The following is a 17,124-nucleotide window of genomic DNA, read 5'->3' as shown; positions in this document are numbered from 1 at the left end:
CCTTCAGGGGAAGACAGAAAATCAAGCATCTCAGGGGGACCAAAGGCAACTCTTTTTTTTCTTCCTCTGGAGATATATTCTTGCTGCTCTTGCAGCTCCGTAAGTCTGTTCTGCAGTGGCACTGAAAGACCTGGCTGTGTCTCTCTATCCCTATCTCTGAATAGCTTCCTCCCTGGAATGGTAAGGCAGTGTGTTTCTTGGGACAGGCAACAAAAATCCCACACACTCCTCTACAGGTTTTCTCTGGAGCCACCCTGATGGTGGCCCAGATCTGGCTGGGCACAGGGGTGCAGTTACAGATACAACCAGTTCATGGTGTAGCTCCTCTGGGTTCTTTCAGTAAAACTCTTCCCCAGTCTCAGTGAATACCCAAGCCCCCCATTACCAGCCCCCTCAGATGTTTGGTCTGGCTCTGGCCTCCCAAGCCGTTTCCTTGAAGCCCAGTTTCAGACAACCATCTGAATCAGCCCACAAATCACAGAACCACAGACTGGGCTGGGCTGGAAGTGACCTTAGAGATCACCTAGTTCCAACTCCCTTCCATGGGCAGGAACACCTTTTGGTAGACCAGATTGCTCTGGACCAGGAGGAGGCTCCTATTTCCACACTGTCCTTCTCCAGTCCCACTTCTGATGGGATGTTTGTGTAAAACATTACAGCTAACTGGGATGTTAAGAGTTCAGAGAAGCACACTGAGAGCAGGGCCAGCTGAACTGCAGAGTTTCATTTGTTGAGACAACAGTGAACACAGTTCTTTTTGTTTTGTAAGGGGAAGGAGAACTGCCTGCAAATAAGGATTCCTGCCCCTTCTATACTTTCTCAAAGGAATTGTTTTAAGTGAAGAAACCTGATTAGGATTTAGGCAACCTTTAGAATTCTTGTGACTGCCCTCTACCCACCCTGTGATGCCAAGGACATGTTCCAGCACCGCTCACTGCCAGAGCTCCAGCTCTTTCCCAGGAATTGCAGCCTCTCCTCTCCAGGCTTTTTGGGTTCGAAATTAGCCCTTAATCCATAAAACATGGACATGTTACAATATATGGAATGGCCTGTATTACTTACAGTACTTTCTATACACAGACAAAAAGACTTTCTAGACAAAGACACCAAGATACACTGGATTACTTTTTAAAGAAACCCATCCAGATAACATTTGGAAACTCTGTCAGTGATGTTGTGTATCTAGACTGCAGGATGAATAACTTACGTCAAGATAAATTATCTTCCCACTGTTGTTATTATTTGAATAACATGTTCTCAGCTTACTCACCTTAGGCACTAATATTTTTTCTGCAGACTTGCACTGTTTTTTTCTACTTCATTTCAAGCCCTTGCTTACATCAAATGGTCCACAAGCCTCAAATGGCAAATGCCAGATTGCAAATTTAACCAGGAGGTGAACATTGGTATCCCCTTGGATGTCCCTGCAGAGGTGCAAAGCTGTAACCATGCCAGCTGGGGAGCCCCCATGGCTCACGCTGACCCACTATCTCTCACTTTGAAGTGAGACATCACAGCCAATTGCAACTAGTACATAAAATGCAGCTTGAAGACATTTAAGCTAAAATAAATTTTAAAGCATTTACTTCTTTTAAAGTCTCATAGGATGTTCATAAAGATCATAACACACGCTAGGCTTCATTGTTATGGCTAATATGGTTTTATGAGTCCAAACCATATACTATTGTTTGTACTCACATTTATACTATTAAGCCACATATTCATGCACAAAACCTAATTGAGTTCTGATGGGGTTTCTGAAAAGCCACATGTGCTGAAGAGCTACAGGGTTTGTCAGATGCTGCAGGGGTGTGGACCACTCTCTGGTGAGAGCTGTCATCCAGAACATAGCTGCAAACAGCTAATTCTTGCACTCCTGTGTCTCCACTTCTTGTAACTCCTCTGTCTTTGTGCATGCATCAGACCCAGTACAAGGCAACTTTCAACACGTTGGCTTTAGCACTGCAAATACACAGAGTGGCAAACAATTGCTCCCTTAATGTACATATAAAACGATTACCTTTTAACTGTGGGCAGACATTTTATTATGACCATGTCCCAAGGACTGTACATGAAGAAGAAAGGCCAGAAGGCACGGCTGAAATGGCTACATTTCATTGCATCCAGTCAAAACCAGAGCAGAAATGTCAGGTGTCAACACCTACTGGCAACTATCAAATACCACTGTGGAATGACTGCACTGACAGCAACACTGGGCAGGAAGTCTTCAAACTCTCAGCTGTAAGGAGTGATGAAAATTAAATGAAACTAATCTGCAGGAAATAAGCTTCTTCAAAAAAAATCCACAGGAAAAGAAATTAAACTAGGAAATACTTTCAGGAAAGGAATAAGGCAAGGAACAAAGGAGAGCAGGGAGAAGGGCATTGGGAGAAGGAAGAATTGTCATTAAAGTTATCATGCAGAAAGTGTAAGTTAAAAATGGGGCCACTGAGTAGCAAACAGTGTTTGACCTTAATGTATCATGTATCAAGTGGAATGGTGAACCAGGGCGGAGGGCACTCCTGGGACACTCAGATTTATTCACGATGAGCAAAGATGACAATATTTCCAAGCATAAAGAAGCAGACAATGGAAAATAATCACAAAAGTAACTTTCCTCAGGGGAGATTTGTCTCCCTGGAGAATTTCTGTAGCTAACAGATAGGCTCCTCACTGATTTTGAGTACAAATGTGCCTCACAGAGATCTGAAGAGTTGTCTAGCAGCACCTATCCCCCTCTGTTCACTGTGGAAGGACCATGAGAAGACAGACTGTGAGGAGCTGACATGTTCTGTCACACCAGGCATCAAGACGGGAGACACCATCTTTATGTGGGAGCAGGGCTCCCTACTTGGAAACAGAAGGGAGTCTGCAAAGCTATGGATCAGTTCTCACATTTAGTCATTGAATACATTTAATGACAAAGTAAATAAAATTGGGTCACGGACAGGCAAGCTTCCAAGGCATAAGGTGAGTTTTAACTCAAAAGGTGAAGCATTGCCTGAGAAACTGAACAAAATATATTCATTTTTATGAAGGAAGGGATAAACACACTCATAAACGTGACCATAAGCTGGGCCAGGTGTGCAATTTTGCTGTCCTTACTCTGTCCTTCCTAAGTCATGGATCTGCCTGACTTCTCTGGACCCTCCAGCCATGTCAGGACATCAGGTCTCGCCCTAATTACCTTGCTCCCACTTCACTGCCTTCTCTTCTCTGCTTCTCTTCTCTATGGATTTTCCAAGTGGTGTTAATAAAAGGAAGTGCTGGAAGAGGTGCCAGACTGCTCTAGAGGCTGAGATGCTGTACATGCTGAACAGTAAAGGCAGACGACACCCACGGATACAGCACAGCCCTGATCTGGCAGGATCTGTGGAGGGGGGAGGTGGCAATTGGTCCTCACATCCTATCAACTCCCATAGCATCTGCCAGCACAGGCGGAGGGAGAGCCACCCCAGCCAAGTTTTTTTTTTTTTTGTAAAATGGATCTTGTTCATAAAGTCAGAGACATTTTATATACAAATACAGATCAGCTCCCTGCCATCTGCTTATTTCTATGTAGTGTTGAAAGTATCATAAGGGTGTTACACAGAATATGAAAACAAGGTCTTACCTCTGCTGCTGAGCTTAAAAAAAAAAGGAAAAAAAGAAAAGAGGAGAAAATATAAGAGTTGATATGCAGTGAAAAGCTAAGAACTGAGACAGCATTTTCAATCGTGGTTGCCCGGGCTGCTGTTGTTTGGGGATGGAGTTTGGCCTCATAGGTGGATATGCTGGCACATCCCTGCTCTGGGCCTGATCCAAGTTACCTCCTGGCCTTCAACAGCCATGTCTTGTCCTGCCAGGGACCTCCTAGCCTTTTCTGTGGTCTTTCTACTTGTGTGTCGTAAGAGCAGAAATCACCCTTTTATGCTAAGCATTCGCACATATAATTACAGGCCCTGCATTTCATGTGCTAGTCCAGGAATACCTCTCTGGTGGGTCTGTTTAGTGTTATACTCTTACAGATAAAAGTAGTCCTTATTCCCCACTAGGACATGCTCCAAACCTTTGAGACCAAGCCGTGGCTTGCACTGCAGTTTCGGACCCACAAAACTAGGGGGTCCTACAGCACAATCAACCTTCACCATTTACAAGCAGCTCCAAAGCACTGCACTGGATAAAAAACAGGTGGTTCATTACTCAGAATTAACCAGCCATGGTCAGTATAGAAAAAAGAGCCAGGTTGCCTGGTCCCACTAGAGCCCAGACCCACACAGCACAGGAAGACACAAGAATTCACCTATCATCTGCCAGATTCATTATCACTTGAGGGTTTTTAACTGCTGCATTTAAATATAGCTAATTCTGATAAATCAAGATTGTTTCCCTCACTTGCCAGTTTGATAATTTCATCTTCATGTTTATTCACATTAGTAAGTAATGATTTCCTCTGGGATGTAATACCTTTTCTCGCAGTAAGTGAGGGTGAGGTCTGCTTGGCAAGGTTTTTGTTACACAGGAATTTCTGAAGTTTGGGTACTGTAATACTTAACATACTTTTATTGCATCCAGAAAAATGGGATTCCGAGCAACAGCACGGAAGAAAAAACACCTAAAACTGCAATCACCACTTAGCTACGAAAATGGCGTTAGGCAAAGATTCATTTGAATGCTTTTCATTTGGGTTATCCTTTTATCCCATCTATTAACATCCTGATTCCTCGTGTCTTTGTAATATTGCACAACAGCAACACTTTAAAAATACCACAGTACTTCTTCACTCTACAAGGGCCAGAGCAACCTCTGCACAGTTAGTACAACTCCCCTACTTTTGGCTAACTGTTACACATACTTCTGGTATGGGAAAGCTACAACAAAAATTCAGCCCAAGTCAAAGAACATATCTAAACTTAGAAGATTTTCATTTAGAGTCATACAACAACTTTTTTTACAGATACGTCTACAGGACAGTGGAATAATTTTCAAGGCTTTAAGAAATTTCAGTTCTATCACTACTGAAGTTACAGCCACATCTGCGATAACTTATGACTAAGGGAAGTATTTGCTAAAGGGGTGGCTCAAAGACACTCATCTTCCTTCCCCTTTGATGCCCTTCTGTGGACACTCAGTGAGCGTAGGATGATGTTGCTCCAGAAATACTGCAGCCAGAAGAAACCAATGATGACCAAAGTGCCAGGCATCCCTCACAGAAATAAGCCTTGAAAAAGGACTGTGGGCAGAAAAACCTTTCTCACCCCATTCATGAACCCTGAGACCACAGATATGTGCCCAAAGCTGAGCTTATTCACGTAATTCCCAAAGCAATTTTTGAATTCAGAAACTCTTTTATTTTGAGGGAAAAATGACATTAATTTGTTGCCTACTACAGAATGCACAACTTTGCAACAGCGCTGTCACTGCCTGGTTTGTGATGATTCATTCATTCCAACAGGAGAAAAATGTCTCGTCCTCCAGCCAACTCCATACTCACCCCAGACCCCCTGCCATGAGCTGAAGCCCCACTGAAGTACAGCTCTAAATTTTCCAGCCTTACAGGTGTCATCATGCCCAGCCATGCTGATGGGGGCTCAAATAATCAGGTAATTAATCCTCCTTTATCATCATGAAAACAGGGAGACTTGGGGCTAGCTGTCCATCAGATACATATCTCAGCAGTACCTAACATTTCTAGTCAGGTGCCTACCTAACACTGGTTTTAAGATTACAGCTGATGATGACCAGAGTTTCATTCTGCATTTCAGACTAGCAATCTTCCACTTGGACTACATGATCATGGTAGGCCCCTAACAATTGAAAATGTTCTATTCTAATTCTAATTCTAATTCTAATTCTAATTCTAATTCTAATTCTAATTCTGTCCTACCCTACCTTATTCTAACCTATTATTTCTACCAACATGACAAACACTGCTAATTTTATACCTAAGCTTCAAATTCATAATATCTCCCAGTCTGACAACTCACTGCATGCAGGACCTGTGCAGTACCGTGTCGGGAGGTCATGAACCAATACAAGGCAGTGTATTGTGCACATGAGGCAACAACCCTCTGGAAATAATACAGGGTCTAGCTAACTCCAGCTGTGTTATCTGGGGTCATTTCCCACTCTCAAACTATGGAAGTTCTTTGGGTTTTAATGCAACAAAATGACCTTTGTCTTTATACAGTACATTATACTGGCAAAGCAGCTGCAGCCATGCAGAACTGCATTTTAGCAGTCAGTCTACTCTTTGCACCCCTATATTCTTCAAAAATGTACAGGATGATGATAAATGGTAGCAATGGCTTTGGCTGGCACAGTTTTACTGGTCAAAGGTCACACTCTTTTCAGAGCTTTGTCCCGTACCTTTGCACAAACAGAAATGAATTGTGAAGAAAATCAGCTTCAGTATATTCATTCAGACTTGTTATGGGGAACAGAAGCTTTTAGATTCAGACCATATGAAAGGAATTTTAAAGTGTGGGGCACTACAGTTTATACTCCTAGCTTCATTGACTGCAATTTCCTCCCCTTGAGCTCCCACACTTGACCTACTGAGTAAATACTTCTTTCCAGGAAGTTAAAATTTCCACCCAGCAAAGCTGAAACCTTTCCATGGGGTCCAAGATCTTCAGGGTTGCTTTGTTTGCCAAATCCTATTCTGATAGCCCACAGACCACAATTCATAATATAAATAAAGTTTATTTCATCTCTTGGAGGTACCACCAACTGCACAGTGCCTCTGTTTAAACAGCTGCCAGAAGATCAAGGTAGGACTCTGCCTGACTCCAAGAAAGTTTCCAATAATCCCATGGAGACTTCACCATGATGCTGGTACCAGAAATAACCTGGGACTCACAAGCTGACTAGGTCATGTAATCACCTTCCTCTGGAGAGGATCAGAGACTGCAATAAAGCCAACCCAGAGCAGGATGACTGATATGGAAAACAAAGAAGGCTTACTGAAAGGATCAGGACAGAGAAGACGGATTCCTGAAAAGTTACCAGTAAGTGTAGGTGTTGTGAAGAGGCACTATAGAAAATGCAGAGGAAAAACTGCATGAACTGTAGTAAGTAGAAACCCAGTGCAAATTCAGAGCATGGGACTAGAGTAAACCAGGCTGACACATCAGCCAGCCTTTGAATAGGCTAAACACTTTCTGCTACATTTATGTACAATTTACAGGCTTTTTTATTAAATTTTGCCTCATATGAATAGACACCTGGCACTGCCAAGGCAGAAAGGGGCAGTCATATGTTGAGACAGAACAACTCAAGATGAAATATTTTATCAAATCTGGGAGAACCTCTTTCCTCTCAGGTATTTGCTGGACTTCTCTAACATTGAAAGAGGGAAAAATTATGAAAGGCAGGCTTAGGATGTAAGACAGGACAGGACAGGACTGTCCTGGACTGCTCCAAAGAACCAGTATTGAGCCTTCAATACATGCCAGAACTGGGGATCCCGAGGCATCCATTTAGAGGATGAACACCTTTTTCCCATGGCACTACTAGACCCAGGCTAGTGATACTGATCCAGTGACTGAGCCTCTGCTCTGGCAAGTCTTGAAACTTACAGAAAATCACAAGATTTGGACCAGACTATAACCTTGCAGTTTTGGAGTTGTCTAAGACTGGCATCACACTTCCATGCACATTATGGAAGAAAAAAGAAAGCACATTACTATTTGTGCAGGTTGAATTTGAGGAGACTACCATTTAAGCACTGCGCACCTTGTGTTTAAAAGGCTATTCAAGGTATTACAGTATTTTTTCTCATATTACAGCTCCAGCATCTCCAATGTACTCTGCCTTCCCAAAATGCTCATTAACCCAGGCCTCCTGGATCACATCTGCTCTTCCTGCCATTCAAACTGCCCTAGTGCAAGTCAAGTCCCTTTCTTACACATCATGAAAGAACATATTGAGAATAAAACTTAGTCACAAAAAACCTGGGAGGAATTCAGTTCAGCAAGGAAGTAGAACCATTTGTTTTGATGAAGCTGACATACCACCAAACCTTGGTTTTTCACATTTTTATATGACACATTCACTGTTTCCCAGTTAATTGAAAAAGCTGTTAAGTCAGAGAATTGTTCTGATCTGTAGTAAAAACACAACCATGAGCTACAATTAAGTTCCTAACCACTGATGGACAGGGTATAATAATTGTTGCATGCTCGTCTCAACATTTGGAGGTAGACATTGAAAATAAGAGCTTTGGTAGGGTGGTGCTGAGACAGGGTCTGGGACAAATTAAGTGCAAGGAAAAATTGATCCTTCCCTTACCAGCCTCCCCTTACCATGCCTACATTTGAAGCAGGCAGTCTGGAGCAGGGTTGTAGCAAGGTGAAAACACAAACCCTGCACTGGCCTTGCTGCTGGCCAGTTGCACAGCAGAAACTCTGGGATACAGGTGTGGGGTATCAGCTGGCTCAGGCTGCAGGGTGTCAGGAGCACAGCACGTGAAGCCCTCCAAGGTCTGCAAGTGCTACCACAGCACAGGCAGTGAATAACAGTTCGTCAGCAGGCCACATTATTGAATAGCAATAACTTTCCATAATAACTAATTAATGTCACATACAGACCAGACACTTAAAAGAGAGAAAGTGCTATAGCTCTTCCTTCATCAAATTGCAGTGCTGAGGTCAAGCTTTACTCATCTGCTGGATTGGCAGAAGAAGGTATCTGCATGAGAGCCAGAACCTTCCCTGTGGCAGCTGTGGGCTCAATCAAGCTGTTTGGCATCTCCCCAAGCTCTATGGTGCCATTACTTCTGTGGCCATCCTGCCTGGACAGCAAACTCTAGAGCATTTGGATATCCCCCACTCATCTCTGACATGTCCTCCAGCTCTTGCCCCCCAGTGAGAACCCAGCTCTGCCAAAGGAGGCTCCCAGCAGCCCCCATCTTGGGCAGGACTCACACCTCCCAGGAAAGCACTGCCTGGACCCACAAAGGGAACCTCAGGAAAAGCTTATTTTGGCAGGCTCAATAGTGCGGGAATGGTCAGCACTCTATCCCCTCACTTTTCCTGTGTACCAACAGGGGGACACATCTGTGTCACTCCATGTCAAGCATGTTGCCTTTTCATTCATAAAAGGCTGCCTGTATCTTTAATCACTTTGCCAGATAATAGCAAAGAAACAAGCACTTGATTGTGTTATCAGACACTATTGGAAAAGTCTAGATAAGGATGCTGAACAACCTTGGCTTATTAGTATTCCACATGCAAATGCTTCCCCATAATCCAGAGTCATCTGTATCCCGGCAACCCTTTAAATTTCATTCTCACTGAATTGCCAGATCTTTATCAAAATATAATTACAGTCTTAATTTGGATGATAAATTTTGATTGCTTGTGCTGTGCCAAAAAAAAATGTGTCAGGTACACAAAAAATGAGGTGCAACTGTGAGATGTGAATCTGCATATTCTGACATTGGTACACCACCCTTCTTCTTATCAAAAGTTTGGCTCTGATAGCTAGCAATGAGGTTCTGTAGGGGTAAATAGGCAGGGACATGAAAAACCAGTTTTCTGATGCCATCAAATGAAATTTGCACTAAAAACAGGGAGGAATTTGAAATCCACAGTTGCATATGAAGATTATCACCATTACGAAGATTATATACTATTATCATTACAAAGTAAATGATGTGCAGCACTGCTGTGCACAGTGGAAGAAAACACCAGTCCTTCCTGAAACAAGAAGAGATCATGCAGAACTCACCTTTTCTCCCACTACCTTTCCCCCCTCCTTCAATTACTGGCAGAAAACAGCACAGTGCTTTATAGTTATATCCAGATTACATGGATGATTACAAAGATTTTTCCAAAACAAGTAGCCTAAAAAAGTATCCCAGAGGAATATAACCACTGCCTACTCTACCAAGAGAGCCCAAAGGAGAGGAGGTGGCCCTGCTAGCAAGCCATGGAGGTTACCTAGTTTCTGACTTACCAGAGTGCAGCAGTCCAAACCCACTTCAGTTTTACCCTGCTGAAATACCAGGGGGGAAAGATAATTACTCAGATGACAATGGCATAAATGCAATTAGACGTTTGACCTTAGTGTTTCTTGGTCACATGCACAGAGTTGAACTAATTGCTAAATTTGGGTCTGGGAAGTTCTTCTTTTCCTTCTTTCCCACAAACACACTCACACTGAGTTCTTTGCACTTTTTCTGCATCCCTGAGAAGGATCCTTTCCTAGGACAGATGTGATTCCATCCCATGAAAATTATTTCCTTGCCTCCTGTGGGGGCTTTGGGTACCCAGCCTTGGTCCTCCTTGTTTTCTGCTTCTCTAACTTTGATCACCATTGCATGCACCATAAAATACCTCTCTGACACACCTGTTATCTTGAATTCATTCTCATGGAGTGTATGTTGTCCTCCCCTGAGAAGACCATGCAAGATGAGAACAGTAAGTAAATTCCACCACATAAACAAGCAGAAGGGTTACAGCGTGGATTGAATGTCATACTGTGTCACAGTTACAGGATGAAAAATGTGCTGCTTCCTTGTGAGCAGTGGTCAGCTACATCACTCAAGTGAGGTTTGTTTCCCTAATGCTCCACAGCCCCAGCACTCTCCAAGAGACCACTCCAAACCAAATGTGGTTTTGTCCAGAGCCTGATGTAAGCAAACACAGTTGCCAACTAATGGTAAAATTCAAAGCTCACTGAAATCCAGAAAGATACCTGCAACCTTTGCAGTCATGACTGTGCCCTGGCTCCCATTCCCTAACAATCATGTCCATCACTGACACATCAGTAACACTTTTGCTGACAATAGCAGTACAAAGTTTTACAGCTGAAAGGTCTGAGGCATTGAACCGTTCTCGTCCCATTGGTGGTAGGAGCTCAATGGGGCTAATACTGCAGTAGAAATAGAGGGCAGGAAGGAACCATGTGAGAATTGTCTAGTCCATGACTTTTCCAACTCTGAAACACAGCTAAAATTAACAGCAAATGAGGTACCCACCTCCTGACACAGAAAATGTTTCCTGTAGTGAATTTTGACTGATGTGTGACCAAACCTGTCCTAAAAATGCCAAAACGCAAAGCCAAGTTTAATTCCTCTAAAGTGGACTAAGTATTTTTAGTTCACCCCAATTTTATTATTCTTAAAAAGCCTAAAAGAAGGGCATCCTATAAGCTCCATAGGAGCCTGTCCCAGTGCTTTATTCTTCTTTGTGCTTGGAAAGGTCTTCCTAACCTTCCCTGCTGCAAAGTCAGCTGGCTCCTAAGGGGGAAGGCTGCAGAAGCAGGCATGCTGGCTGCAGTCACATGCAGCTCCCCTCTTCTTTGGATATCAGACTCTGTCTCTAGCGCCATAAATTTGCAACTTCTCACCTCAGCTGAACTGAGATGAGATGAAAATGCCAGAACTAGTGCCCTGGCCCAAAATCCAGAACTAGTTTTCATTCCAGGCAGTGGGGAAGTGGGCATGCCTGAGCCCTCAAAGGAGGATGATAAATCGCTGCTTACTCTGGATACACAGTTCTTTGCTCTCCTTTTAAAAAATGCATTTATTTCCTTCTGGTGAAGGGTGCCATGCTAAAATCACAGGAAAACAAAGTTGCCTATCCACAGCAGCAGATTCAGCCTGACACTAGCGAGAAGGAAAGCTTCCATACGCCATGGTGACTAGTTCAGTACAGCCTGTTAACCATTCCCTCCACCTCCCAGGCACACTGCCCTCCACATAAGTACTGTTAGTGAAGGCAAGCATACATCTGGATGAAAACCACACTGAGAAGAACATGCCATTTTTAAAGCCTGGCTTTTGTCTCTGTCATGTTCAAATACTAAGGCTAATGTTGAGAGGACTGGCAGAAGAGGTTACCAGATTTACTCTTCCTCTGCACCATGGCATGTTGCAGGGGGAGGAGTTCAAAATGGCCCCTGTGACAGCTGCCGGCATCTTCACAATAGCTGCTAAAAGAGAGGCTTATTCCTCCCAGCAACTCTTCCATTAGAGCTTTCTCAAGGGGAGCAATGGACTCCTCAAGCCTCCAGCCACAGCAGGAACTTCCTGAAGGAACATTTCATATTCAGAAGGAATCACAATGTTGCTATTTCTTTTCTGCCTCTTTCATTCTTGAGCCCAGATCTCCCATCTTTGAGCTTGTCATTACAGACTACAGCAGGAGGTCTGTGGCTATCACATGAACATCCCAAGTTCCTAGTAAGCAAAACTGGTCTGGCTTCCTCAGCTCTCTTGAGTGTTCTCCTGGGTGAAAAGACAAGCAAGTCTCACCACTGGGAAACGGGAGCCCAGAGAGGAATGTTACAAGCCTTCCATAGCCAAATGGACTCTTGGCATTACACCCTCTGCTTTGGACCAAGCATCATCACAACAACCACAAACCCAAACTGTATCAGGGATACCAGTAGCTGAATACTTGGATGTCTTTCACTGCCCACTGTTTGGGCTAAGACACTTTACCCTTGGCGGACCAGTCTTGACAAACTTATTTATCTAAAAATGGCTTGACTGATTCTGCCGATTCCAGGAACCACAGACAGAATAACCCTCTGTCCACGGCACAGCCTGGCATCCCACTGATTTCCATGGAAGACAGCAACAGGGCAAATGCAGTGGAGGGAGCAGCACTCAAGTGGTTAATGCATGCCATGAAAAACTATACATACATATACTGTCTCACATAGCCAGAATCTATTATGTTGACATTTTCCATTCAGTGCCACTAGAATTAAAATGCTCATAATAAAAACCTGCCAATTAGAACCACAGAAATTATCACCAAAGCAAAATTCATTTCTATCTATATGGTTGACCAGAAGTCTTTCTGCCTCTTACAAGCAACATTAATGCCATCCACTACAACAACAAATGCTAGTCAAATTCCTTTCTTTCCACCTGTGATTTTAAAAGTACATTTCCTGTGCAGAATGCTGTGTGCTTGGCAACCTCTGCATCTCCCCTCCTGATGAGTAGCAGAAACGCTGCATGCTAAACTCTCCTGTAATGACATGGATTCCCACATCAGAGAAAAATTCTCAAACTACCCAGGAAAAACTTCAAATAACCTGCAAGGTATTTAACAAACCAGAGGCAACAGCGAAAGTCAAACCCTCAAAACATACAGAAAGAGAGAGAGAGAGAGAGAGAAAGAAAATAAATGCCCTCTGCTTGACCCAAAATAACAGAACGGTTCTGCATAGAAAAGAAAATTAATTACCATTGTGGGAACCCTCAGTCATTTAGAGTCTCCAGTCAAGGCTGAGAGCCATTCTGAGACTGCAGGTTTTTCCTGTAACTTCACTTCCCAGCTCTGCGAGGAACCAGTTAAAAATGACATCACTGCTCATACTACCCTCCTCCCCCTCCCCATTCACTTGCTAAAAAAGCTGAGGCTGCTCCTCTCCCCCTGCATTGGCTCCAGATTTGGTCCTCACTCCTCTCTGACAAGTTCCCGGTCTGCAGTTGACTGTGTGAATCGGTGTCAGTGTGGGATGGAGGATGCATCTCTGCACTTTTCCAGCATCCCTGCTGGCACCCACTTGAGAAATAAAATAGCCTTTCCATTAAGAAATCAGAAGAGGTCTAACCTCACAATGCATAATGCATTACACAACCAGCTCCGTTTACAGAAGGCAGACAGTCTTACTCTTTGAAGTGGAAGGGAGAGAGAGACCCTCCAAGGGGCTCTGCCTTTCACCTCATCTTCCTTGGAGGAGAGGACCCTCTCTGTGGTTTTGCTGCATCCTCCTTGCATTAGGACTGCAATCTATCTTTTTTTTCTTTTTTTATTTCCCTCCTCCTGAGTGTGACATCATCAGACACCAACTCTACTTCTGTAATAAAAAAGGATCCCAAGCAGAGCTACCTGGGACGAGGTCATCTGGAGGACCTAGGTGATGCTGGCTCCTGAACAACTGTAGCTTCTTACAAAAATACTTTGCTCTTACACAGTGTCATCAGGATTTAATAAACCTGTGCTTGCTGCAGACCAGGAGACCCAGCTGCAGGGCTGAGATCAGTCTCATTTCTATCCCTGCAAGCTCCACTGGCATCACCACCAAGCAGGTACCTCCAGGGCACTCCCCTGGTACCCACCATTCACCTCTCAGCTCCTTTGCTCCCCCCCTGACTGCTGGGAAGGATGCTGCAGCAAAACCCCTCGGCCAGCACTCCTGTCTGCTACGGCTGCGAGCACCCAGCGCGCACGCTTCCAATACTCCTCCGCTCTCCGCAGCCTTTTAAGCATCACCGAGGGGGGCCTTTGGAAAACACGGTCACCCCTGACTGGCGGCAGCAGGAGCCAGCAGCTCTCGGCCAGCCGCAGCGCAGGGCCTGGTGGTTGCCAAGGGCAATTTTCCCTTACCTGCATTTTCTCTCCTGGAAGAGCGCAGGGAACTGTGCTGAGCCTGCCCACCCCCGGGGCAGCCAGTGGGTACCAGGGTGGCTGGGATGAGCCCCACCACTGCCGCTGGCGGGCAGAAGGGATGGCGGCTCCCAGATCGGCAGCCTTCCCTGCGTGCTCCCATGCTTGCAGCGGCAGCCAGCAGCGGCAGCCACGGCACTGCCAGGAGAGAGGAGTCCGTGTGCACATGCATATGTATAACATATGCCTCCGTGTACCTGTTATACAGACACAGAGCTAACATGCAGATATAAACACAGACTTGCATTCTGGATCTCTCACCGCTTCCGGCAAAGCTGCAGACGTATCAAATACTGCACAAGTAAAAGGGCTGATGGAATAAGTAATTTAAAAGATGTGCAGATGTGGCACTTAGGGACATGGTTTAGTGGTGGACCTCGCAGTGTTAGGTTAATGGTTGACTCCATGATCTTAGAGGTCTTTTCCAACTGAAATGATTCTATGATCTTATGATATGACTGCATTAGCAGACGTGCTCTGACTGGTTTGTGTGCTACCTGCCTATAGAGCCTGCACACAGGAATAACCCTCACCGCAGCGCTGATTACAGGTGAGTACCTGACACAGGGCTGTAAAAGCATCACAAAACTTACGCAAACTCCTCTAAAAGGGGTAGTGGTATGTCACACATGTCACATAATGGTGCTGCTTTGTAAGCTAGAAATGTCTCACATGGAGGGGCGCTGGAAAGGTCTTTCAACAATGAAACCCCCATCAACCCTCTGAATTAGGAACATGCTGGTGCATCAGGTCCCAGAGAAAATCTGTGCTAGAGACAGGGAGCCAGGGGGAAGTTGAAGGAAGAGTTTATTCATAACTCCCTCCCCCTTCTTTTTCAGAGGAGTGCTTTGCACGTGGGCTGGTAACACATTCTTATCAAACACCAGAGCACTTCTGAATGAGCCAGAATTAAAAACCTGACATCTCCTGTCAGCTGGGACAGAACAACATTACACACTCATCAAAAGCAGGATTTCCACTAGAGAATCTCCCACTCCATCTTTTAGCAAATATCTCTGCAAATTCTCTTTTCCACATCACAGCCCTACCAGACTGCATTCATCTTCTCCAGGCATTCAGCAGGAAGAGATCTCTGGCACAGGCAGTGTGAGCCCAAGACTGAGGAGTGATGACTATGGTGGATAGGGGTGTGGGACCATCTCAGAAGCTCTACCAGGGTGAATCTCCAGATAAATACAGAAGACCGTGTCCTCTGCCATCACTCATTAATCAAACTTCAGTTTTCTATCTTCTCTGGTAGGGATATCACAGTCATTAGCAAAGGGGGATCCTACATACATGTAGTTGCATCAATAACATCTCTGGACAAACATTGATTATACATCATATACTAGATCAAAAGACAAAAAAGAAGAAAGTGTGCCAATTCACCACATTCATATTTCAATTCTAAATGAAGTGTTTAACCCAGCTTCTTAAGGAAAAAATGCAAACCTGCTGTTGCCTGTCCCCTGCATCCAATCCCCATAATTTTTGAGTTCCCTCCCCAAATTTGCCAGAATAATTTGATTATGTTATATATACTTAAATACCTACAAATTTAAGATGAACAAAATAATTTTAAAAGTAAATCAGTGCCACTCCCATTTAGGATAGCCAGGTAAAATTTCCACTGGGAATCTACTGCCTGACTGGCTCTGTGCTAGTGGTGGTCCCTTTGCCCTGGGAAAGGGAAGAGTGTCCTCTGGATTTTCTGAAAAGGCAAAAAAGTACATCAGAGAGTAAAGGACAAGTCTACAAATCCACATGAAGTTCTTACTTCTTTGTTTTCTTTGGTTAATGTGACAATTTATTTAGTGTTTTTGTTTTCTCTTCCTAAATCTGCTTCTCATAGGTCAGCACTTTGGACCTCAAATGCCTATGGATTTTATTCCCTGAAGAAACCTTTGAACACAGCCTTCTCATTTTACTTTAGTTCTCCCAAGCAAGGGCATTGTTTCAATCTACAGATGGGAACGTTTGCAGACTGCTGGCTGGTTATAACAGCTCCCAGACCTGACAAGTTCCATGCTCATTCCTGGTTGTGAGATGTTTTTGCAGGAGAGCAAACAAACTCATTCCTGTAAGAAAGAACAGGCAAACAAAGTGTGGGATTCGGTGTAGAAAGATCACAACCGAAATAAATTAGGGCTGCAAGTTTATCCAGAGCTCTCAGAACTCTCAAAGAGGCAGAAAACCTTTCAGTCAGAAGAAAAAGAAGCTTACCCACCTCTCCCATCATTTCCCCTCCTATTATACTAATATTAACTAACTGTTTTACTTGGTGACTGCAGATTGTTTCAAGTTTTTGGGTGACTGAGTTGAAGATCAGTGCTCAAATAAATGATCATCAAGTAGCACTACTGCCCTAATATATGCATTTCAGTGTACCTTGGGGTACCTCCGAAGCAAATGGGGCAGAATATGTTCCGTATTACATGAATTCTTCACTTGTCTTAGCAAATGCACCTTGTTCGGGATTTGCACTATCTTCTTTCATCAGTATTATGCCTCCCACAAGCACAGTTTAACAAATGTATTTTATCATATAAATGGGTGTTTCTCATTTTGAGAATCCTTCCGAGGTAAGCTGAGAGTCCTGGACTACTTCCCTGCTCTGACCAGTCTTTAAATGCAATCAAGTCTGATAAGAGACATGAAGGAGTCAGCAGATGAATGTCACACATCCATTTCCTCTGCTATTTTTAGCAGCACAAAGCATACTGAAAGG

General features: G+C 44.0%; 1 protein-coding gene across 4 annotated transcripts in view; it reads right to left on the bottom strand.

Moving 5' to 3' along the window:
- Positions 1 to 17,124, bottom strand: part of NHS (NHS actin remodeling regulator) — a 249,199-nt gene that overhangs the window by 34,845 nt on the left and 197,230 nt on the right. Inside the window, exon 1 of one of the 4 annotated variants that reach the window (XM_010394449.3) lies at positions 13,188 to 13,266. The exons of the other annotated variants lie outside the window; for them this stretch is intronic. Coding sequence (XP_010392751.1) covers positions 13,188 to 13,209 — 22 coding nt within the window. The 5' untranslated portion in view covers positions 13,210 to 13,266. Of the gene's footprint in view, positions 1 to 13,187; positions 13,267 to 17,124 lie in introns of those variants that run through there. 4 annotated transcript variants of the gene reach the window in all.

This window comes from Corvus cornix, chromosome 1, assembly GCF_000738735.6.
Source record: "Corvus cornix cornix isolate S_Up_H32 chromosome 1, ASM73873v5, whole genome shotgun sequence".
In the NCBI taxonomy this organism is placed as follows: Eukaryota; Metazoa; Chordata; class Aves; order Passeriformes; family Corvidae; genus Corvus; species Corvus cornix.
The sequence above is the reverse complement of the archived record's forward strand: the minus strand, read 5'-3'. Positions and strand labels throughout refer to the sequence as shown.